Genomic DNA, 26,118 nt, shown 5'->3' with positions numbered 1-26,118 from the left:
GATTGACATATCATTTTGATCCAGAGCGTTTAGGGACTTTAGCAACGCTGTCGCTTTGATGGCATAATATTAAACATCTGAACCTGCCAGCTGCCTGATGAAAGCCAAGAGCACTTGACATACTGTTCCTTGACACAGTAGTTGAATATGCATGAAAAAATGAGTTTCCCAATATTCTATGACATGCTTTGTGGACAAACCCAATATATTATAGTTGTTTTAATGAAATGTAGGAAAATACCAAAACTAATCACTGAAATGGGTGAAATGTAAACACTGGATCCCAATCAAATGCTGTGATCCTGTGCTCAGCATGTACTGCCATATGGCCCATAAGTGTATTTTCTATCAAATAAAGAAACATTTGTTCCATTCTGACAGATTTTTCACTTTACCTCAGTGCATAAATGCATGATTTAATGGACATAAGCCCTTGAATCACTGTAACCCAGGGATATTGTGATAGTTCAGCCATAGAGGTGGTAGTGTTTGTGTATGGGGGAAGGCAATATTCATGTGTGTGTGAAGCTGCCTCCATTCATTGAGAACCTTTACTGGCACTATTCCCAAAAATATTGCTGCCAAATTGGTTAAAAGCCAAACTTTATCTGTGTATAAATGGTTTAAGTGTTTCACATGCTAAACCTCATCCTGTTAATGTTATATTGTGTTTTAACATGATTCCTGTTTGTTAAATTGTTGAACATATGCAGAAGAGTAATAAAATTAAAAATATGTCTCAAGTGTCTTGACAGCAGCCCAATCAGCCTTTTCAGACTCTAACATGAAACCCACACACCTCTCTCCATAAATAAAATACTAGCTATCTTTGTCAAAGGTATCCAGTAGTATATTCAGGCAGCCTATTGTCGAAACTTAACAGAGAAGAAGCCTAGTATGGCTGCATACAGTGGACAAACCTGGGCAAACTTATATGGCATCCTGTAGAAACAGCGCCCCAGCAGACAGAACAGAAAACTGCACCTATTATAAAGAAAGAGCCACTCATACGACACCACAACAGGCCACTCTTCAGTTAAAATGGATATAGCCAAATAGGCTCTATCTCCTCAAATTACCTCAGGTAGGTCGTGAGGACAAGAGAATCTTTGTGCATCCCACAATAGGGAAACTGCAGAGTTCCAACCATAGACGCGGTTGCAGCGCAAAGTACAAGAACATCATGAGAATAAAAGTATGCTTTTAAAAATCAAGATTAATAGGCTAAGTATTTAAAAATAGATTAATATTTTCTGTATCTGTGAAACATTCACATTGATATGCCTCCCATTGACATGCCTACCAGACACGGTTTGTCACCTAGGTGTAAAAATACATTGTTTGCTTTATTGTAGAGTTAGCAATGCCAATGAAATGTCCCCAAACGACAATCACGTACTGTTCATGTACTGTGCTGAAAAGTTGAGTTGAACTACACATTACCATGGTGTGAGTGATGGAGGCTCAGAGGTCAGAGGCGAAAGGCATCCCAGCATCCTCGCTGATTGGCGAAGGGATGTCGGCCATCTTGGATTGTAGCGGTGAAGAAAGATTGATGCGGTGAGTCTTTTTATTCGTTTTAAAGCCTTTCTTTTTTCAGAAACTACATGCACCGTAATCCCTTTAAGATGTGCCCGTGCGATATAACGCCACTGTGAAATGCTTGGCATGTGGGTACGCACATTTTGTTTGCTAAAACAAGTAGTCGCTTTCTGTTGTTGTTGTGTGGAAAACTCACGGACGGAGGCGCAGTAGGCCCAAACACAAATAAACAGTATTTTGTTCGTCAACTGTCAAAGTTGGACCCAAATTACCACTCATTTTACATTATAGTCGCTGTAGTTGTTTTGTCATTCCCTGTTGAGGTTCCCTTTATGTGATATTTATCTAAAATGCATGCATTGTACAGTGTGTTAGCTCATATGCTAACATGTATGTTGATATAAAAATAGCTGTTAACGTTAGCATAGAGCGCTAGTACACAGCATGAGCTACTTCTAATATTTATCACAGGTTGTTCGTGTTATTTAACTGTGAAGTATACAAACAACCGGTTACACAGTGCTCTGTTAAGTTTGTTCAAGCTATGTAGTTCTTACTATGCAGCCTTTTTGCGACAGTGCTGCACCATGAAATGAGCACTTATTGTTTGATCTTTTTTAATTAAGTACCGCTGTCAAAGCAGTAGTAGTGCCAAAGTAGTCTTGTGTACTGAGACAAATATAGGTCTCACTGTGGGCAGTGAAAATAGACATATACTGCAGAAATTGGGTCCGAAGAACCTCTTGATAAATTATATACACAGAACAAGAAGAATCAACCTAAACAATATCTATTTTTTTCTCCACAAGATCTATTTAAATGGAATTCTAGTGACCACCTTTTGTGATATTATGTGGCTAATCCTAATTTGTCCATTTTAACAAGTTTTGGTTCCTGTTATCTCTATTTGGGAATTTATACTTTAAAAGCAGCACATCTTGCAATCCCAATAACTACTTGATCACATGTTTGTGATACATTAAGGTATATTTGTAATTTTATTCACAAATGATTTTCCATCAAAGAACTTGGTAATCCTTGTGATTCCACAGAAGTCCTCTTGCATTGCTCAGCTCTAACAAGTGACTAATAATGTTCTAAAAAAGAATACACACAGAATACATATTTGAAGCTGTTGCTATGTTCAAAATGTGTGCTTTGCAGGTGACACACGGCATGTTTGGTGCTAACCGGAAGAAGTTTATGGAGGGAGGGGTAGAGAGCGATTACACAGATGACACCAGCCTCTACTACAGCCAGCAATCCATGTTCCCTCCTCACCGCGCTGACAAAGATGTGAGCTAATAGAATATACTCAATTAACAACCATACCTGTGTGCAAAACCTCACATTGAGTGCTGTTACTAGATAGAAGTTACAACACCTTGTACCTTTCCTCAGCAGCTTTGATAAGGTAAATTCAGAGGAGATTTTCCACTTCATAATAAGATGTTCCAGCTGGAGATAATTTCAATCCATCATTGTTGTGGTTCTGCTATTTTATGTCATTGTTCAAAGAACATGTTTGTAAAGCATTTTCTCATTTCTCTTGGGTTATATAGTCATATTACATAGTTACTGCTTATTTTTTTATTTCCTAATTAAATAGGGCCATATTCAGTGCTTTACTGTATGCTCGTACTCACCAGCTTTTCTCCAAGACTCCTCAGTTGTTCATGTTTCTGTGGATTTAACCCAGTGTGCTCCATTCTGAAAAGAATTTGTAAATGATGGGGAATCCTAAAATATCACAGCCTCTGAACCTTAATTAAATAAAACAAAACAAAAAAATACTACAAGTAAGGTATGTTTTTGTATATTTCCACGCATGTTACCCTTATATATCTCTTGTCTCCAAATCATATCTGTATGATTGAACAACATCACCACTTTTTAAATTTAATATGACACAATTATTTCAGGGTACTTAATTTATGCTTGGCTCAGTCATGTTAACCGTTGAACTGCTCAAACCATATGTAACAGTAAAGTCCATAGATTTCTTTTTGGCTGCCTACCATATTTTAACCTATGGGCTCTTTAAATTATCATCACATAAATGCAGCCTAATCCAGAAAGGTGGTTGGCTCATCAATCACAGAGCAGCATTGAGGTTTGTGGTGAAGTCAAGGGCGAAACACCCAAACGAACCATAGCCTCTATGGACTATTTTGTGAAAAACGAGCAGAAGGTAAGCACTTTGTGCATTTCTGGACACTGGACAGGGAAGATGTCTATGCTTTTCTCTCTACTGGATGTGACAAATGTTAGATTTTTCATCTTGTTCTGCTGTTGTGACACTTCAACCAATTAGATTCAAACAATCGTCATGACATTACACATTTTCTGATTACTTTCATGGAAAATCATTGCAGATTGACAATGTATAGAACTCAATTCAGAGTGACACACATATCAGTCTGGCGTGTATGTTTGATCAGTTGAGAAATATTTCACTGCAACCCATCTTCGTGTAGTTTTTTTATATATATTTTTGATCAAAACATTCAGTTGTACTGTATGTGGAAAAAACACCTCTGTTTTTATATCTGTAATGCTGACATGTTGTTTAACTGAAATTGTATTGTTTTGCATCCAGATGTTGACATCATCTTCTGCCTCCTCAACGAGTCAATTGTCGCAGCTAGGAGCCAGCTTATATGGCCCGCAAAGTAAGACAGACTTTTTGTCAAATTTTAATAGTTCTTTTTGATTTATTTTAATACAGAAAATACCTGCTTGTGCTACTTTACTTAAAATCTGGATTTAATATAATTGTATTTTTGCGTTGGTCCTAAGGGCCGCATAATATGTCCACACAATATACAATGTTTCTTTGTCTGTACAGGTGCTTTGGGTTTTCCTATGCGTGGTATGAACAGTGGTGGGACGCCTCAGCTTAGTCGAACTGGGTTGAACCAATCTGCCAGCCAGCTTTCCAGTCATGCCAGTACACCAAACACAGGCACAATGCACACGCCACCTTCTCCCAGCAGGTACACTCTCAGGACCATACTTTTCGTGGACCATTTTGTTGAATTCAAAGCTGTATAATGTTCTTGTTTTGCTGCAGGGGTATTTTACCTATGAGCAGAGGCAATGTCTTGAACCATAGTCAGCAGGTCGGCGGTCCTACGGGGCAGTCTGGAGGTATTGGAACAGGGGGAGAGCGAGGTGGAGGCAGTGGTGGCAGGAGTGGCAGCATGGGCAGCCCAAGTCGGTCGTCACCAAGCATCATTGGGATGCCTAAGCAGCAACAAGCACGGCAACCGTTTACAATTAACAGGTAAGCCATAAGCATCAATTCAAAGCTATTTTCAATGCTATTAAACATTTACATTTAGTTTATTATAAAATGAAGAGGCGGTTTGTCTCATTAGATAGTGCATATCAAATATCGACTCCCCATTAATGCAAAAACATGTATATTTGGTTTACAATTACTACATATGTACAAACATAGGCTACTGTTTCTATATAATAACTTATTTTTCAAAATAAATAAATTATGTTTTTGTGTGTGTTTCTGCCCAGTATGTCAGGGTTTGGGGTCAACAGGAATCCAGGCTTTAACATGAACAACTCCTTATCTAACAATATCTTCAATGGCACAGGTAAAAGTCCTATCTTATCCCACTTAAACCGGCTGATCACTAGAGGTTTTTAAGGTCTTTGTCATTTTTAAGACATTACACAAAGTGTGCAGACCACAGACAAGGTATTTTTCCAACAATCAATTGTCTCTGCTTGTGGAGAGCCAAATCAGGTCTTCATAGTCCTCTTAAAAATGCAGCCAATTAAGCCACACTACAGGGTCATTTGTTTGATTTAGGACCCGATTTGCTTGACTTTGGGGAGGCATGACGTGATGTTGTATTTTACCTTGTGTGCTATTTTTGAGCCACTGCACTCCTTGTGTGTGGTCTCAGTGTGACATTGATCTGCTCTGTCATACCATAACCACAAAACCTCACATTCACTGCACCAAACAATAAAACAGAGCAACAGTTGACAGACACACTCAATTTGTCCCTGATGCAAGAAAGTTAGGACACAGCGAAAATAAAGATAAACTGCAGCATTCTCATCCATTTTATCCATTAGAATGTGTTCTCCACAAAATAATAACATCCAGTCTACAAAACAGTCCAGTTGGAAGCGTTCTTTAAAAAGTAAAAAAGTGAGAGTAGATCATCACTTATCTGTTTATAAATCTACGCTGCACGGATCAGGGTGAAGCTGCTGCTATACTAAACACAACTCTACTTCCTGTCTTATTTATTTGCATCTAAACTAGAAGTGCAGTGTTCTGATCTTTTGAACACTTAAGTCTCAAAGCAAGTTGTTTTACTGTGGATAGGAAACAGCTGATGCAAGGTTCATCAGCTTGATGGCTCACAACTTTTAGCTTATGGTTCACTGTCTCATCTCTATAGTCTTTGTGCTCTGAGATTTAAAATGTCATCCAGTTCTCATGTCTGTGGTGTACAGTTTTTGTTGCACGTTTAAATTTCTTTAAGACTCAAAAATCCTGTAGTGGGGGGCAGGCTTTATTTCTTTTTATGTTTGTTTGCATAGAGTACATTAATATTCATTTTTTTCTATTGTCTGTCTCTAGATGGCAGTGAAAATGTGACGGGGCTGGATCTGTCAGATTTTCCTGCATTAGCCGACAGGAGTCGGAGGGATGGAAATTCAAATCCAACTCCACTGCTCAACCCGCTGGCCGGTCGAGCACCCTATGGTTCGAAAACATGTATTGTTTAAGCTAAATAAAATGAGTTAACGTTTTCTAATGTAATAGACATGTATTTCTATTAATGTTTAGTTGGCATGGTAACTAAACCGTCCAGTGAGCAATCACAGGACTTCTCCATTCATAATGAAGATTTCCCAGCTCTCCCTGGTCCAAACTACCAAACAAAAGATCCAACAAGCACTAATGAAGACAGTAAAACGGTTAGCATGATGTTATATGTAGTTTTGTGGTAGAACACAGATACCAATTTGTCTCTTTTCTGTAGAATCTGAACTCATCAGGGAAGTCCACATCAAACTCAGATGGTCCAAAGTTTCCGGGGGACAAGAGCTCTGTAGCATCGAGCAACAACAATCAACAGAAGAAAGGGATCCAGGTTCTTCCAGATGGTGAGACACAATCTACTTGTCCTACTTTTCAAGTACTGTAGTTCAGATTAATATGATGTCTGAGTATGAGGTCTTTGTAATGTCCTGAAATTCATATGATTTCTTGTATAAGTTGTTTATTTACAGACCTATTTCAGTCTTTTTGTCTTTTCTCCTGGATGTGCTTAGAAATGTGATCACAATACAGAGAGAGCGTTTTCATCCCTTGCAGCATGTATTTCTTAATGTCTTGCCTGTAACATTCAGGACGGGTGACAAACATCCCAGCTGGCATGGTAACGGACCAGTTTGGGATGATTGGATTGCTGACGTTCATCCGGGCAGCAGAGACTGATCCAGGCATGGTGCACTTGGCGTTGGGATCTGACTTAACTACACTCGGGCTCAACTTGAACTCACCTGAGTAAGACACATTTATTAGGCCTTTGTATCAGTCTCAATGTTGGTCTTGTATGTATTTTCTTATAATTGTAATTTGCATGGGTTAATTACCATTATGTGAATATGTGTACTCTAACGAAGTCTTTTATTGTTATTCAGTGGTCTATTATTTTATCTCCTGTTTAGGAATCTGTATCCTAAGTTTGCGTCACCGTGGGCATCTGCTCCTTGTCGGCCACAAGACATAGGTTGGTTGTTATAAATTACAGCTTGTTAATATCAGCCATAGCCTGTTGTTTGAACAGTGTTTCCTTTGTGCAGACTTCCATGTCCCTTCAGAGTATTTAACCAACATCCATATAAGGGACAAGGTAAAATCTTCTACAAGCAATGTCATATCACAATGTACTTCCCTTTTTCATAAGGTTTCTTTGTCCCTCTCTGACTTCCAGTTAGCAGCTATAAAACTGTCTCGGTATGGCGAAGATCTGCTGTTTTATCTCTATTATATGAATGGAGGAGACTTACTACAACTACTGGCTGCAGTAGAACTGTAAGTACAAATCTGTACAACTGTGTTGATGTTTACTGTGCCAAACATAAAGCTATAATGATGAACTTTTGGCATAGGTTTAACAGGGACTGGAGGTACCATAAAGAGGAGCGGGTTTGGATCACCCGAGCCCCTGGTATGGAGCCCACGCTGAAGACCAATGCCTATGAGAGAGGGACCTACTACTTCTTCGACTGCCTCAACTGGAGAAAAGTGGCCAAGGTTCAAACATAAGTTTTTATTTTGACACTTTTAAAAAATATAAGTACAGAAGTGTGTTATGTTATCTCTAACATTGTCACTCTAACATCTTGCTTTTAGGAGTTTCATTTGGAATATGATAAGTTGGAAGAGCGACCTCATGTTCCCTCTACTTTCAACTACAATCCTGCCCAGCAGGCCTTTTGATTGGCTCTCCTATCTCCTGCCATGTGGCCCTTTTGGCTTCACAATCACTCACTGGGTTCTTCTGTTCTGCACACAAAACGCAAATCTGGCCAATCAGGACAAAGGACAACATGTTATATCTCCTCCAGAAAAGACTCTGATTTTAACTTTCAGATTATATTTTTCCTTTACCTCATTTTTTAATTTTACCCTCCTTATAAGTTTGCTTGGTCTGTTACATGCAGCACAGCTTGATTACAACATGCACAGGCAGCACTGTCAATAACTGTCCATCTGATTGAGTGATTCATATTTCTACTCTAAAATGTGACTATTTTTGACTAGAGAAGTTTTTCACTTCATTTTAAGAAGAACTAGATTTTAACTCAACATTATTGATCACCTTTTATGATGGATAATTATTTTGTACTGTGCTTGCTGTGTTGCAACTGTTCGTTCACTGTAAAAGAAAAGGTTTGTGATTTCACTTTATTCCTACTTGGTTTTTGGCATTACAAATCATACATCCTTGAGCAGACAGTCAGCACAGTCAGGAGAGGAAATGCAATGTACATTGTAGCACTATTTCATAATAAAAAATGAAAATCTCTTTTGTTTTGTGCCTGCCTATTATGTGGAAGTAATTTATCTCCCACGTTTAAGACCAGTAGTAGTAATTATATCAAGAAGAAAAAATGCTCAGTGTTCATATTTTATCATATTTAAATAGTGCATTAAGTATTTCTGTAAACTGACATTTGTAATTGCCCAAATTTAAAAATTAATAGCACTTTTGCTACAAAGACATTTAGTTGATCAAAGTTAGGACAGTTATTCCTATCACATGCTTGTATTTTTATTTTACATGCTTTGAGTTCCTTTTGCTGGTTTGTCATTCTTCAGTTTTTTACTTTTTAAATTTCATTCAGATGCTTTAGGCTACAAAGAATGCATTCAATAGTAGTGAATGTAACTCAAGAAGATACAGTTCCCATCTCCAGCTGTTAAAGTAATAATAGACGGAGGGAGCACAATGGAGGCCAACTACAATGGACCACACTTGCCTCAACAGCAGATGCCATCAACAACAGCTTTTTGACACAGCACCAAGCAATGACATGCAACTGATGAGTGGACTGAGGCACTTGGCTGTTTGTTTTATATAGAAAATGGCAGCTAGAGTTTTAAAGGGAAACTCTAAAATAAATATTCTGATAATTAAACTTTATATGGCATTCTCATTTTATTGAAATTATTTGATGAACTGTTTGGACCATGAAACATGTGTTTCATTATTTGTATAAGCTCAGAGCACCAATCTGGCTACCAGGATATGTGATAATGTAGTCACCATTCCCCCGTTAAGATTTAGCCTACTTTACCTAAAAACAGGCAAAGGTACAGGTAAACGAGCCGATTGCAAATCACACAAACACGAGCACTTTTCATGCACGAGAGGGCGCCACGTCACTGGATCATTGACAAAAAATAACAGCGGGGAAGGTTACTTGCGTTACAAGCATCTTTAAAGTGCATTTGACAGTTTGTTAGTACCTGTGGTAAATAGTTATCATAGTTTTACATCAGTCAAGTAGCATTTTTTCAAGAAAAGTATAAAACAAAAAGTTGAAAGGTAGCATTGAGTTGTAAATTGTCATTATTTCAGCAAAAATATGCGCACAAGGAATACATTTTTCAGACAGTTAAAATATTAATTTACTAAAACAAATGTGTTGTCATTTATTTTTATCTGTCAAATCATAACTCTTTCACCCTTATTTACATTATGGTTGCTAGGTAACCTCTAGGTATGTCACATCTGCTGCATGTGTCCAAAACTAGACTAGACTTTTTTCTTTTCTTTTTTTTGTAAAATCTTAAATATAATGATGTTAAATATGTTTTAGAGAAATTTGTATCATATGCACCTATGTACTTAACAGTAGTTTTGAACAGGAAGCTAACTGATTAGTTTCTATTTTTGCCAACAAAATTGTCAGTGGGCTTCTCAGTTGTCTATAATTTGGCCTTTTTTCACAGTAAATTTTAATTTGATAGAATTTTAAAAATGTATCTGAATTCAGATTTTTAACACTTTTAATCTTTGTGCATTTGCAACCTCTGTAAATCAGACCTAAATATTCATCCCTTTATAGAGATGGAAAAAAAAAAAAAGACAATTAAACATAAACTGGCTTCTGAAGTACTCATAAAAGTCAATTTTAGCACAAGACCCTAGTATATTAATTACATTGCTGTGGTTACGATTCCCTGCAGACTCCTTGCACGATGATGTCTGTTATTATTTGTAATCTTTTGATCTGCAGAGATGGTAATAATCCAGTCACATGCCTCCCTGATTACTAATGCATAATACTGGCTTTATTTTCACCAGCCCAGTTTGAATTTTTAAACCATCATAGAAAATAGTGGTAAAAATAGTAATAGTAAAGTCTAGGCTGTTACAGATTGCCATGAATGAAATGTCTTCACATTGGCACCATGACACAAAATGAATTTTTAGTCCTCTTTAATGTAGCCAACAGTAATGTGAAAACAAATATTTTTTATAAAATAAATTATTGATGGCCTATGAGAAAAAGTCTGACTTATAGCCCATACTTCTTTAGGCTTCTCTACCTCAAATATTTTTGTAATTCTGCCCCCTGACTTAAATATTGATTAAATATTTAATACTGATAACTGATAACACCTGTTATTTATGCATTTGTTTACGTTGTTATTCATTCATATATTCTGTGGTACTTATAGCTACAACTAAAGACATTCTTCAAAATTCACACCACATTAATACACAGACAATGTGTGTGATGTGTTCTGCACATGGACACAATGACAATGTGCACCAAGTGGGGTTCGACCTACTGAATTTTGGGTTGGTGGAGGATGAGCACTTAAACCACTAGTTAGCACTGCTCCTGGCAGGCTGCCCCAGGGCACTGGTGGATGGGTCAAATGCAGATGACAAATTACCTATGGAAACAATAAAGCGTATTTTACCTCACTTTAGATTGCCAAATCCTTGCATCTCAGCGCTCTCTGAATGCTCACTATCAAACCTCTGCACCACCTGCAGCCAGCCATTTTTGTGCAACTAATTATATGGCAAGGCAAATTTATTTGTATAGCACAATTTGTACACGAAGTAATGCAGAGAGCAGCTATGTGAGGTATCACCTAATGAGATCATTCTTTTTGTATTCTCACTCAGGTTCAGTTGTGATTGTATCTCTTTTTACCCTACCGAAATTAGACTTCTATTTAAAAGACCTGCTTCGCACTTATATTTTGGCAGCAGTTTGGCCTGAATGAAAAGAGTGCTTTTCTGTGTGATGTGCTGCCTCCATGTTAAGAGGCTTATCTCTGCTGCATGTAACTGTGAGAGAACAAGCAGCCGCCCACACAAAGTAAAACACAAATCTGGATTGAATCATCATCAGGCCACTGGGGAAAGCCACACACGTCACCTGTAACAGTCATAGTTGCAGATTATATACACTATTCACAGTAAAGGACAAAGAGATTTTTTATGTGTCGCTTAACTATGGCTTTATTGATTGTATGGTTAGTGTTTTAATACACTGTACTGTACTGTAAGTGCAAGTTCAATTTAGACAAAAATGTACCCTTGTCTAGGTTATAAGATGAAGGAACACAACTATAACAGTAAAAAAAATATGTGGAGGTAAATATTTAGGCATGAAGCCAAGCAGGAAGGTTTTCTGTAGCATTGTTTTTCTCATGAGTTTTCCTGTTAGCCATAAGGAGCAAAAGTTTGGCTTTCAAAACTTTAGCCTGCTCCATACACCTAATGTTGTGTTGCTTCAGGCCCAAAGAGGGTTTTCCATTAAACCCCAGCCTTAAAACAAGAGACCAATGTGTGAAATGATTTCAGTAGACTTAGCATACAGCTTGATGACTGAAAACAGTTTTTCTGGTGAAATATGTTCACTTACAGTCTAGATATGGGTGGGTTCATATTCTAGGGACAAGAATCAGTTTTTGTACTGATTACATTGTATTTTGACATGAAATGTCCAAAAAGAGCTCTCTATAGAACAAAAATCTGCAATTTTCATTCATTAATTTTAGCTGCCCTCATCTCTACCAAGTAGCCTGATGTTGGGCTATAGATGATCAATGTTGTGCTGTCAATTGAAACTCGGTAATAGGCCTCTAGCTGCCATAGCCTGTACTAGTGTGCCATGTGGAGAGGCAGGCAGCCTAGAGCATGCAGATTAGTTTTAATAGAAAATGTAGCCTTCTTTACAAGGTGCAGTTGTGTTTTTGAGATCACCAAATCTATTATATCTAGGTTATAGTTTGGTACAAACTGCCCAATGTTAATATAGCCTAATTCAACAGGTGAGTTTCCATGCACGTGGGCGTGTGCTGGACTTGCCCGTCACTGTGAGCTTAATAAAAGCTCTATGACAGACAGACAGAGCAACAGATGTAAGAATAAAGCCGGTGGACAAATTCAGAGAAAACACCATCTGAGGCGGAGGCGGGAGCACGTGAACTCACAGACAGATAAAACCGCTCAGAGAGGCAACAGCCGGGCTCTGATTTCCACTCTCCGCAGCACGACACATCCACACGGTCCTCCAGCCCACCTCTCAATGCCGCTGTCGGTGGAGGGCTCCGCGGGGCTGCCATGGCGAAAATCCGGGTGTCGTACGAGTACTCTGAGGCTGAAGACAAGAGCATAAGACTGGGACTGTTCCTGATCGCCTGTGGCATCCTCAGCCTCTTCATCCTGGGCTTCTGCTGGCTCAGCCCCACGCTCCAGAGCCTCCAGAGCAAGCCGGCCAACTGCACGGTGAGCCCCGCCACGAGCCGCACAATCACCCGAGTCCCTGCACTAGAGGTCTTTGACGGTGGTGATAGTATGCTGCTTCAAAAAGCGTATTTTATCACTATTTCTACATTTTAGAAATGATTGTAATTGAGTATCGCATCATTTTGTCTGTAATAAATAGCATGAACAATCTATTCAATTTTCCAAGTAAGGCTATTTGTGTTGCATTAGCTAAAATGAAATGTGTAGTTATTGCAGTGTTTTTATAGCATGTATCAAAACGGTCTAATTGCTTATTGATTTATATTTAAATGGTGACTTCCAGACTAGGGCTTCTATTCGGTCAGCAACTCAATAATCCCAGTGTCTATTGCCCATATTTTTGAAGTGTTGTTCTGGACATCTCTCTGATACGCAGTGATAATGGACCTTTATCTCATTTCACTCAGAGCTGCTATCACCCTTTGATCACTGTGTCTTAAACTTGGACGGTCCAGATGTCTTAAACATCAGTTTATCTACTTTCTTTATTGCCTATTTCATATTACAGGAGTGATGGTTTAATGGTTTGTTTTGTTTTCAAATCTAGGCTATTTGTTCATTGTAAAATAGTTTTGTGCTATATTCATGAATAACTTTAATACTCCATATCGTGTGGGTCTGGTCCTAGTGCTGTGTCACTTTCATTATGGACGACAGAAACTGTTTGCACAGCATTTCTGAGCTTTTCTTGACATAAATTACCATTGGCTACAGTGTAACGTCCTGCTTACTGTGGTTGATGAAGCTTTTGCTACATTATATTTGTACCAGTTCTAAAATGTAAGTTATAAGCCCACTTTTCAATTGTGCCTTACTAGCCTACTAACCAGAGTTGCAACAACTAATCAGATGTAACAGTGACCAATCAATCTTTATAATAAAGAAAAACTACTTTGATAATATGAGAAATTTTAGGCTATATAAAATGAGTTGACAAATGGAGAAAATAATCCCTGTAAGTGACCTTCTTTTAAGTAGTCATTTGTTGCCCCCATTTAATACTCTATACCACTATTCTTTACAGCATGATCATTGCGACTTAACTTTTTATAAAAATACAGGCAAAAGGGAATGTACAAATGGTTGATCCAAATGATCTAGTTTCATCCTCCAACAATCTACTATGTTGTTTGATATAACTATATGTTAAAATGTATGTTGGCAGTTGCCAGTGCAAGGACAGGTAACTAGTGGAGGTAATGATTTGTGTGTGTGTGCGTGTGTGTGTGTGTGTACAGGTGGTGTCCGTACTGCGACCTGAGGAGATGTTTGAATGTGTGTTTACATGCGGGGCAGACTGTAAGGGCACGTCCCTGTATCCCTGCCTACAGATCTTTGTCAACAACTCAGAGTCGAACTCTGTGGCTCTGCTGCACTTCGATGAGCAACAACTGGTTCTCAACCCAAAGGTAAGATTATGTTTATCTCTGAAAACTATCACAAAGTTAAATTATTAAAAATGGCAGTTTAAGATATGAGTGTACAGAGAGGAGGCGAGCAGAGCAGGTGAAATCTAGATTCTTAGTGTCAAAAGTGACAAAGGGCTATGTTTCTGGGTTTATCTTATTTGTGTTGTAAATTTTGCTTTTTTGGCCTTTTGATACATTAGAAAAAGAAAATGTGGGAAGGAGAGACAGGACTTGCAGTCACAATTCTTACGAATTTGTAGATATTGCTATAACTTATTGTTTTAATTCTATAAAATGCAAAAAAAAAAAAAATGTAATGAATAAAAATGGGTCCCACAGAACTTTTGATAATAATATCATTGTTAATAGTACAGTATGCACTATAACCACTGCCTTTACTCCCGCTAACTTGTTTTTTTGTATTCAAGATATTCTAGGTACAAGTTCTGCTTTTACCCCACATATCCTTTCTGTCATTTTTAATGTCAGTCTTTAACCTGCTCGAGGCGTTAGCTGTAAGGAGCATGCAAGGAAAAAGCTATATTCAAATGTCATATTGTAATTGTATAATTACCAAAATTACATCAATATGACATAAGCACTGCCAAACAATTGAAAGCCACAGGTGTAGAGCATGTGAAGAAAGTAATGCTCAATCGTATAATAGCTGCAGCACAGGGGGTCCCATGCCAGAGAAACATATTTGTGTTTCTATTTACTTCAAGCAAGGCGTCAGGAGAATTTTACCCTGATTGGTTTTCCTAGTGCAGCTGCCTGAAGTCATGAATGGCCCAAAAATAGACCCTTGCTGTCCATGGCTCTGAAAGAGGCAGATAGACACAACACATCATTAAAGTATTCAGGGAGAGCCCCATTAACAGGGGACGGTAAACAGCTGACATGTGAAGCTGACAGTGTATGCCTCATGTTCAGCTGCTCATGCACAACATTACAACTGACATTTTACCAATTGTCTGTAATATCCTATCTTGCATTTAACTCAGATGCCTGATAATTTTGTTTGTTTGATTTATTTGGACATGGGACTAGCTGGAAGGACTCTGTTTACTGGAACCTGGACAACCAAGATAACACACTTGGAGTTGTAGTATTTGTATATTCTTGTAAGTTCCATTTATTTGTTAGTCCAAATTAGCAATAAAGATACTCTGATGTAAGTAGGACTATTTTGGCAAAGTAACATTTGGTCAAGTTTTGAGACTATATTTACTGTCACTCAAAACTTTAGGAAATCCCAAATACCATCTTCTTTTATATCTCCATCTTGGGTAATCGTCTCCAGAGAGTTTATCAGTTTTGTGGTGGTGAAATCACTACAGTTAGTGGCCATTACTCTTCTTCAGTGCACGTCTGGGTCGTCACTACAGCAACCAAGTAAATATAGAGGGAGACGGCGCGTCATCAGTGGTGCTTAGTTGCCATGGTGACTACAACAGGGATGATGTAAAGAGGCAGGAGTATGCGAGAGATAGATGGACATGTCACGCCTCGTTAAAGACTTCATCTTCATCTTAAAATCATCTTCAATGATTTTAAGGGAGGAGAGTTCTTAGCAAATTACCCAAAAGTCAACATTTAAAGACCAGTTAAACAATAAGGAAATACATCTACAATGTAGAAGCTTAAAAATTTGAAACAGGCCTTTTCCAATCATATATCCAAATGTACATTAACATACCACATTAATCCTAGCTCAAATCACAATTTCATTTTGTTCATGATTCACAAATATGACTTATTAATTATTGGTGGAGAGGTAACTAAAGTAAACTCTGATTGTGAGTGTGTGAGTAAAAGTACAAAGCATGTGTCAGTGTTTGAGAGGAAAAAGCTGCATTAGGAACATTTCTCCCCATACTCGCAGATTATTGCAGGGTCACATTCTATTACTTATTATTATTATTATTATTATTATTATTATTATGGTATTTGTTATATTGCTCATTGCATCATCCGTCATGAATATATATGTTAAAAATGAAATCTGTTAATCTTACCATCCTTACATTCAGTGTATTTATTTAATGCACTTTTTAAAAAAAAAATTTTTTTATCTCTAATTCATAATTGGTTTGTGTTTTATGACATCGCAGTTACAAAACGGATGTGGCTGACTGATACAGGCACAACACGAAACAATTACATGCATCCCTTACATCCATTATAAATTAAGTCTATGTGCGGTGCGCAGGGAGGAAGTGGAACAAGCTCACCTGTTCGTAGCTAACTGGTGGTGTGGTGGCCAGCACTCACACTTCAGCAAGAAAGTTCTAATTCTGGTTTCATACGATTCAGATTTTTCATTAAGTATATCTTAAATGGTTCAATGATTGCAATACTTACTTGAAGTAGTACCAATTTTGATATCACAATGACAATAAAAACTATATTTTTTAAACAACAGAAGAAAATTTTCAACACAAATATTAGTAGTTGCTTTAATATCTGATATAGATCAAGGCCATTCTAAAACTATTCAAGAAAGGTCCAGTCATTAGCAAAGGGAACTTAACTTTAGTTTTTTTTCATTTACCCAGTTGTATTTAGGACATTTCATGCATGTTTAAGTGATGTTTATTCTCTTGCATCAAGACACCATGGATGAGAACAATTCTTATTTCAACTGATCACTGATACGTGCTCACTTCTCTTTAATTCGTACCCCATGTATAAAATAACATCCACATGTGTCATACAAAATTATATATCTTCTTTAATCACGCTGATAAACCCAGAGTCTTTTTTAATTTGTGTAACCTTTTACCTGTAGCTAATGAGGGCAGCAGATGGACAGGGAACATTAGTGACCTGTGAAGTAGGTGACGACTGTTCAGTGAGAGACAGAATGTGAACGACAGAGAGAGAAAGAGGAGGAGGAGGGATAGAGGAGAGGGAGAGATAGACAGAACGAAAAAGAGGTAATTAGTGTAGTGTCCTCAGGGGGTGATTAGTTAATGGAGCCTCCTGTGGACCAAATGAGTGACATGACATTAAGATCAAACCCAGCTGGACTGACAGGCATCAGCCCTCTGAATGTATGTACGACTGGATGCTAAATGGTACATAATTGGGTTGGTTTGGTTCTAAAACATTGACTTGAGGCACTCATATATAAATTATTAACTCTTAAACTCACTGCTGGAGATTTTTTTAAAAGGTGCATTGTGTAACTTTTCTGGTGGAGGGTCCGTCACCTGCTTGTTTCTATGGAGAACTGGAGATGTCATTGCTTTGCCTGGCATGTTATACAGTATGACAATAAACAGCTCTGTCTTACATTTATTCAATTACAGTGGTGGTATTGCTCAAAAATACCTAGAAAAACAGGCATGCCTTTTCACAGATCTGACCTATAACTTGGTTTGTTTTGGTCTACATAATGATAGAAAGGTTTAATACCATACTGTGAAACATTCCAGACAAAGTAATAACATTTCCATTGAGAAAAGCATTTTAGGGACCTTCCACCAGAAAAGTTACACAATGCACCTTTAATGTAAAATGTACAAAATAGAAGATTAGAATAGAAGAGTTTTTTTTTTTTTGTGCATGCATGTCTGTGTATTTGTGTTTGTATGTCTGCGTTGTGTTGTCCGGGCGTTGAAGTACTGAGCTTGGTCTTGGAGCTGGGAAACGTACTTTTAATCTTGGTGCTTCTCTGGATAGTTGGATGTGATCTTTGGTGCAGAATGGTGGTCTCATCAATCTTGTCGTGTGGTCCAGAGCAGTTAAAGGGTTAGTGATAGTTCCAGTGTGGATGGAGCTGGTTCCGGGGTTATTCAGCCGGTGCTAGTTTTGGCGTATTTGGGCGATTGTTTTTCAGCATTGGTGCATGTTGGGATGGGTATACATTGATACTGGTAACTGGTTTTTGGTGTCGATGGACATGTTAGGATGGACATCAATTTACTGACAGATGATGTATATATGTGTATTTTATTTTATTTTTTTTAATTGTTCAACTTAAAACATTGATAAAAAAAAACAATTACAGAAAAAATTTTGTCTGAATAAATAGTTAAGAGCAGAGTTTAGATGTGTTATTAAGGGTCTTAGATCCCTGTTAGGCAACTTACCATTCAAAAGAGTAAATAGTAAATATTGTTTTACAAAGCATCCTACTTTTTCGTCATGATGAAACCAAAGGATGGAAAACTTTGAGATTTTCTAACTGTGACCATTCCTCTTGCAGTTTTGATTTGAGTTTGATGAATCAAATCAGATCGGCCTTCACACAACTTCCTCAGAGGACTTCATGTGGACTGCCCTGACACATATCTGAGGTTACTATGACAACAATCTTACAATCCTGACTGTGTGAATGTTTTGGAACCCTAAAAAAGTATAGTGCACAGTGACATTTAAATAGTTCAAAAGAGAAGTAAGTCCAGAGCAGTTAAAGGGTTTGACTCTCCTCAGGGCTATTACAGAGAAGGGAAACAGGTGAAAACAGCCTGTCAGGAAATGTCAGAAATTATTAAAGACAAATAATCTCCTGACTCCAGGCCCTGGCAGAGGACTCTAATGTTCCTCATGGCGTCCCAGTTAATTAATTTAGTTTGCATAAAATTACATTACTGTGATCGTCATCCTTCTCTGATTACATAAGGCATTTCATAATTTTGAGCTTAGTTTAATGTCTGCTGAGTTTTATCACGTTAATTTTTTTTACAGCATTGTCATATTGCCTTTTAAGATTAAAACATATAGAAGAATCTTTCCAATTATTAAAGTAAAGTATTAAAGTATTTAACAAAAATGGCTTACGTTAACAAAAGAGAAACATACTGCTGCAATACTAAGTAATAGAGCCCGACCGATATATCGGCTGGCCGATATTATCGGCCAATATGGGCAACTGGAGACATATCGGCTATCGGCCGATATGCTTGCTGATATGGGCGATATTTCACGTGGGCATGTTATACCTCGTTATAAAGCTTAGACTCTCATTTAATCCAATTTACAGACAGATAAATGTCCTAATATGTGGCTCCGCATCAGTATTTATCTGCGGAGTCATTTGTCTGTGTCCGTACTGTACCTGAACACACCACCTGAGTGATGTCACTTCACTCGTGTGTGTTTGTTTACACCCGCAGCCGTGCGCAACACTGAGATTATATTCTTTCTCGGACAATCGGTTTGAGTCTGGATTAAAAGGACATTTATTAGTGCAGACTTGTGATGTGAGGAGGAGCCTGTGTGAGCGGTGAGTGTTGGAAATACATCGACTTTGAAGCTAGTTTAGGTTCTGTTAGCGGTTAGCTGCTGTAGCTCCCGCACATAAACAGGCTGTTTTCTATTGGTCTATTGTTAAGTGACTACATTGGCCGTATATTTGTTACTGGACAAGCATTGATATTTAAATGAGCTGTGAATAGACGTGTGAATGATCCACATGTATGCATATAATTAACTACCGCGGTGCGCAGCATTTACGGCTAAAGGCTAATAGCGATAGTTTACTAGCTAGGAGTTATGGGTATATCGCGATCGAAGCGGCTCTTAGATCCGGCTCTTTGAAGCGAACAACGGGAGCCTGCTTCTTATTGGGAGCCGTGTTTTCTCTTTTTCTCACTTTTTCTCTTCATGCCGCATGTAGACCCGTAGTTTGACAGCAGCAGCGGCTGAAAACGAAACTTTCAGAAATCTGCATGTGCATAGGATAAAAAAAAGTGCATATTTGGCTGCAGTTCAGCATAAAATGAATAAACCAGGACTAATCTTGGGCTCGAGTGAAGAAGAAAGATAGAAACGAGTCCCGACACTCAGTCCTAGTTCAGTTTTGGTTTAGTCCTGGTTGCAACAAAACAATCTCAAGAGTCGTTTGGGAGCCGAAAGAGCCAGCTGCTTTAGTGAGCCGAGCCAAAAGAGCCGGTTCTCCAAAAAAAAAAACAAAAAAAACTGGAATACCCATCACTAGCAGCTAGAATGTGATGCAAAAGTGCCATTAGGCCAATCTACTGCATGTAAATATGATGTAAAGAGTCAAAATAACAATAAATGTTGCCTAAATAAACCCAATTTAGAATCCACTAGAGTCAAACCTAAGTTTTTTAATCAATTCAAGATTTACAGTGAATTTTTATATCGCTCCAACTTCCATTATATCGGTTTCATATCGGCCACAACAAAATCCATGTCGGTCGGGCTCTACTAAGTAATGTCACAAAGTTTACTTTAAAAACTGCAAAGTAAGACTACATGAATGATTGGGACTCAAGGCTATTGTAACATCTAAATCACTGCCCACATCTTCTAGAGCAAGTTTGTGACATATAATTTAACTGAATACTGAATATTAATAAAATATTAGTTCAGTAAGCTCTGATCTGAACAGTTCATGCCATTAATATATGTTTAGTGGAGCCTCAACTGTCAGCTATACTGAGATAGCCTTTGGATATCCCACAGCTCCTGTCATTTACTTTTATGACATAATTATTCCATAAATGAGGAAATTACTTAGCTGCTAATTGGCTGAGCTGAACCACCCACCTGCCTCCTTCTCTTCCGTCTTTTCTCTATTTTAGAAATCCGTCCTCTTTGTACAACCGCTGCTCCTTAAGTGACAGGAGCCGAAAGAACGGAGTTACTTTTGGATAACAAAATCATCACTCATGCCAGATGTCCTCTCTCATGTTTTTGTCCATTTTACAAGAGCAGGAAGTAGGTAAATTATGCATGTATTTGTATCAATCATAGTAACTTGTTAGGACTACCAAATATTTAACATGTTGATTTTTTTATCACTCATAAAGACATTTTATACAGTTCAAGTCAGTGTGTGGGAATTAAAGGAGTGAAACTGTCTCTAACAGCAGTAAAAGAAAAATGCACATCCATTCTCACACACAAAGGATTTTAATCAATCTCAAGTTTAATGAAGGGCACAAAACCAAAGCTAGACTGCCTAAATTATCCCTGTGTTTCCATGTGGAGTTGGTGAGAGAGTTATGGGCACATTTGATAGAAGGCCAGAGGAGCGTTATGAGCTCACACCCATTAGCTGAACAGTCTGAGAGTGGAAAGAAACAATATGAATGCAAAGAGAAAGAATAAGCAAACATGTATAGAATATATTTTTGTCCTTTGTGGTTGCCTTTGCTGATAGAGTGACTGCTAAATATGTCAATATTACAGTAGCAAAATCATGCAACACACATATTACATTTAAGGACATGTACTAATTAAATATATATATATAATATAATGCATCTCAAAGTTATTTTACTGATTTTACATCTGTCAAATACTCTAAACATTATTATTACTGAAATGAATAAATCCATTTATACACCTTTATTCAGATCTATTCATAGATTCAGCTTCCTTTTCATTCTTTGCAGTTTTCCATTTTGAGGTCTTTTAACATTCATATTTAGTTTTAAATCTTTGGCAGTGGTCCTAATTTTTCATCCAATAATGAAAATGTTCATTTCATACATTTACTATACTTACAATATTTCAGTTGTTAAATAAAGTAGTTCAGTTTCAGTGAAACGACCATAGAGCTATATCAACTCCTGTCCTCCATCTGAAATGATAGCATCAATAAATTATTCTTATGTAGCCTATAATAATTATTGAGTTTACTTTTTAGATCATTCTTCTGGTGGTAAAATGAATTAAAATCTAAAAAATACTGTGTTATTGTCTTATTTTTGTTGAGAATTGTAATCTGTTTCTTAATTGCCGCACATTAAAGTTATCTGTGCCAATCACACCATCGTCATTATTGCAGCAGTTTGATCCAGAGTAACAGCCAGGCATCAATCAGCCTCCTGTGATGCTCTTGTGAGTGAGGTGCTGAAACTAGTATAAGTACAACGAGCTTATCTGCATTCTGGGAGACAGCCTGTTATTATTTAAGGAAACCTGCTGGGTAAGCTCGCTACGAAGATACCAGAACAACAGTGAGATCTAGTATGTTTGTGTTTCTGCAGCTATTACAATGGTCTGACAGTAATATGGTTCACAGCAGAAGGATGGAAGCACATCAGCTTCATGCTTTGTAACAACGAAAATGTGTTGTAAATTAGTTCCAGTATCAGTATCAGCAGATATTGAATAGCAGTATTTTTCCAGAACTGCCTCAGTCTCTGCGTCCCCATTTGTCATTGTTCTTAGTGCATCACATGTATCTGTTTCAACAGACTAATGAGTCATAGTGGAAATAGAAGAGGCTTTTAGATTTAAACATACTGAATTTTGGCTTGTTCTACTTTCTGATAATCATCTTGAAAACTAAAACACCAAATTATAACTAACAACTTGGCCATCATGTCCATTGTTTTTATAATTAAGAATAAATCAGCATTATAATACTTTGTATCTGTGGACATAGTTAGGCCATGTTTATTAAATTTATATCAGAATCATTCACACTGTTCCTACACTAAAGCTACTTTGTTATATTTAAAAATATATCTCTTGATTTGATGGTGTGGTAGTCTCTTATTTGGTGCGTATTTCTGTGTGTGTTCCAGTGCTCATATGTCCCTCCTTGTGAGCGAGACAACCAGAAGAACAGGGACAGTGTTTTGTGGTGGGAGGATTACTTCACCCGGGAGGTCAGCTCACAGTCTTTCACCTGCTTCTTCAACCAGCAGAGGAGGTGAGGCCACTCTCACACAAAGATGTTGAGGTGCAAGATGTGCAAAATTCACCTTGGCGACAGATCATTGTTTCCAAGGAGATTTCAAGGCAATAGTGTCCAGCCTCAGCGTTTACTAGGTTGCAGGTTATCTCTTTCTAACTGTTACTTTGTTTGGCATAGTGCCTGTGGTAAAACTTAAAAAACAGTTCTGCATTAGTGTATCATCAGCTTGTGTAGAAAAGTAGGAAACAAGTTTAATGTCTCAGTTGTCCAGGTTGGTTCATCAAAACATGTTTTACCATTGTTATTATGTTATCATAGCAATAGTTGCATTTTTGAGGACTAATTGGCAATGTTGTAGACAAACATTTGAATTGAATTAAATTGAATTGAAAGGGTAGATAAAGAAATAACTTTTGTGCTATGGCTGGACCGTATGCCATAAACCCATTGAAGCTGAACTAGAGGATCCTTGTAACATTAATACCACACTGAGATGAGCCAGTAGCTTAAATTGAGGTCAGCACTTATATAGTGAAAATTGAAAAGATGTGAAAAACCTGAGAACTCTCTTTGTCAGCTTAATCACCCAGTTACACAGTGCTTACGCGTGACCTTACTTTTACTGCATTTTTTTTTTTTTTTTTTTTTTTTACTGTAGCAGCAGAATGAAATAAGGAAGGCCTCTCTCTTCATCAGGGCCCAGTGGGAGTTTAATATGGAAAACTCTAAAGCTTATGTGGTGCTTATGTGAAAAACTATATATATATATATAGTAGGGCCGTACACGTTAACTTTGCGTTAACTAATTAAGTCATTAACGCCGACAATTATTTTAACGCCGTTAACGCAGTTTTTATTATTTATTTATTTTATTGTAAATGGCTGTTTCTCATTGGCTTTTATTTTGAAAAAGTCCACCGCAAGCGTTTCTTTAAGTTTGACGTCTTTTCTTTACACTTCTTTCACTTTTTTCTGACCACGTGAGATGCAACGTGTCCGAACCTCCGCGAGCCGCGGGTTCGGCCGCGGGCACAGGCTCTGGCCGGACCAGCCCTGCGCTCTGAGCTGAGCTTGTTTCTTTAGTTCAGTGTTGGAGTAACTGATATACCCAGATACCACTGGAAGAAAAAATGTGATTGGTCCATTTCCATTCCATTATATTAACCCTTTGTTTCCCAAGAAATATCAGTCCAAGTTTATAACACTAATCTAGAAATTATTACTAGTGTAGTGTTCATTACTCATAAAAAATATTCAGTAAATATATTAGTAGTACAAAAGTCCATTCAATATTTTTTCTTGAGCCTTCAATTAATACCTTGAAGGCTCTGATGGTTCCCCTGTGAAAGAAATGCTGTTTGCACAACAAATGTTTGTCTCTTTCATTTACATTTCCAATAAAAGAACGCTATACTCTACTTTTTAATTCATTAATTGGTTTTGTGTATAACATGCGATTAATCGTGATTAAAATTTTTTATTTTTGCCCAGCCCTAATATATAGTTTTGTATGCTACTTTGCTGTGCTAATTCCTATCCATATCAGCAATAAAAACAACTGAAATTATCACACCAGTATTTAATAATGTACCTTCTATACTCTATACAGATTCAGTCACTGTGCATGTGCCCCTCTGTGCAGGCCAGACGACGTGTTGTGGCGGCGTTCCCATGACACCAGTGTGCTGCTCCACTGTGTGCTGTGGCCAATGGTTTCTTTACTGCTGGGCACTCTGATTGTCCTCCTGACTGTGTGTGCCCGGTCCCTGGCAGTGCGCGCCGAGGCCTTGCAGAAGAGAAAGTGCTCCTATGAGGTATGCCAGGATCTGAGTAGTACCACCTCGGATCGAAACAAGATTGTAGACCCCCTCGCCACAAGTTCGGACCCTGAGCTCTCATCTCCGCCACGAACATTGCCCTTGTTTGCCGTCCCAGTGCGTAGACGAGATCGTGAACACTGATCTGGACTGAAACTGAGCAATTGGCAACTGGGATGGAAATACCGTGAGCCATCTGTGTGTGGTTCAAGATGGCAGACGATGTTCAGTACGTGACATATGACAGATCTGACTGAAATCTGTTGTCTCGATTTGAGCTGCCCACACTGGAGAGTTCTGCTCTGTGGCGAAACCAGACAGCAGCAGTAGCAGTTTATATGCCACACTGCAGTCTCAGAACCTGAAATTCTCCTCTGACTCTGAGTCTTAGCTCAATCTCTAGTAAGATAAATGTATTTTTAAAAGGTTCCTCTTGTAGCGCAATCCCAGTAGCCATAAATGTGCACTTTTTTCTGAAATCTGTGTGATGAATAGCTGTTTCCTTTCAGTTTGTATCTAAATAGTATAAACACAATATTTGCAGTAAAATTTTGAATCAAAACAATAGCCATACGTTTCTCATTTTATATTTTATGTAGCAAAGTAGCCAAAAACACTCTCAGTTGTATTGTGTTGACTATCATTACCAACCAAGCACTTCTTATAATGAAGGATGAATTTATTATTTATTTTTAAGCAAATTATACATTTTAATGTTTATTGTAAAATTTTACAATATATTTTATGTACAGACCCAACAGTAACAGCGCTTGACAATGGAAAAATAACTTTTTAAAACAACGTTAAATAGAAAATGTTGACCAAAGTCTGTGGCATTATATTTATGAAATGAAGGTTGATGGAATTTATGTGAAGCTGATTTGTTATTAGTCAGATCTCTTGAAGGTATGACTGTTTAACTGCTGAAATCATCTTAAGAGTATTAGACAGGGGTCTGAAAAGTACGTATTGGCGCTTCTGGGTCTTATTAAGCATTATACATACATTACATTATGAAAAACCTATAAGTTTGGAGCCAGGGGTTGAATTAAATGCCCTTGTGTACATTTTACTTGTGCGCCATGTTGATAAGAAACCTTATTACTGAAAAGTACTATAGCGCTTTTGCTCAGGTTCACCTGGTGTAATCATGCTTAATGGATGTTCTCAGTCACCACTGTAGCACTTTAGAGCTGTAGCATCTTCTATATCTTTTATATAACTTAATTCATATATTATAAAACATTACATTCTAAATGTAAAATAAACAATTTAAATAATGTTCTTATCAGTCTTTACCTTCCACAGCAGCACAGCAGGCTGATGTAGCGACAGAATTCTGTATATCCTGCACATCTGAATTGCATTTTTGTTAAGCACTACTGTAACTG

The 26,118-nt window shown here is 37.7% G+C and overlaps 2 protein-coding genes across 2 annotated transcripts; both read left to right on the top strand.

The window, feature by feature from the left end:
* The first annotated feature begins 1,476 nt into the window (after positions 1-1,476).
* Positions 1,477-8,621, top strand: LOC110161587 (CCR4-NOT transcription complex subunit 2). The gene is made up of 15 exons (XM_020926353.2): positions 1,477-1,560; positions 2,707-2,838; positions 4,142-4,214; positions 4,391-4,538; positions 4,616-4,828; positions 5,077-5,156; positions 6,161-6,286; positions 6,371-6,501; positions 6,567-6,690; positions 6,937-7,093; positions 7,258-7,319; positions 7,393-7,442; positions 7,524-7,624; positions 7,702-7,846; positions 7,946-8,621. Exons 2-15 carry the CDS (start codon positions 2,719-2,721, stop codon positions 8,030-8,032), a joined length of 1,617 nt encoding a protein of 538 aa, XP_020782012.1. The 5' UTR covers positions 1,477-1,560; positions 2,707-2,718; the 3' UTR covers positions 8,033-8,621.
* A 4,068-nt stretch (positions 8,622-12,689) lies between these two features.
* Positions 12,690-24,871, top strand: LOC110161522 (calcium-activated potassium channel subunit beta-4-like). Its single transcript, XM_020926272.1, has 4 exons — positions 12,690-12,854; positions 14,114-14,284; positions 22,798-22,925; positions 24,553-24,871. Exons 1-4 carry the CDS (start codon positions 12,690-12,692, stop codon positions 24,869-24,871), a joined length of 783 nt encoding a protein of 260 aa, XP_020781931.1.
* The last annotated feature ends 1,247 nt before the right edge of the window (positions 24,872-26,118 follow it).

The sequence above is a fragment of the Boleophthalmus pectinirostris genome, unplaced genomic scaffold, assembly GCF_026225935.1.
Source record: "Boleophthalmus pectinirostris isolate CB_2022bp ecotype Guang Dong unplaced genomic scaffold, ASM2622593v1 HiC_scaffold_18, whole genome shotgun sequence".
In the NCBI taxonomy this organism is placed as follows: domain Eukaryota; kingdom Metazoa; phylum Chordata; class Actinopteri; order Gobiiformes; family Gobiidae; genus Boleophthalmus; species Boleophthalmus pectinirostris.
This window is presented reverse-complemented; position numbering and strand designations above follow the sequence as displayed.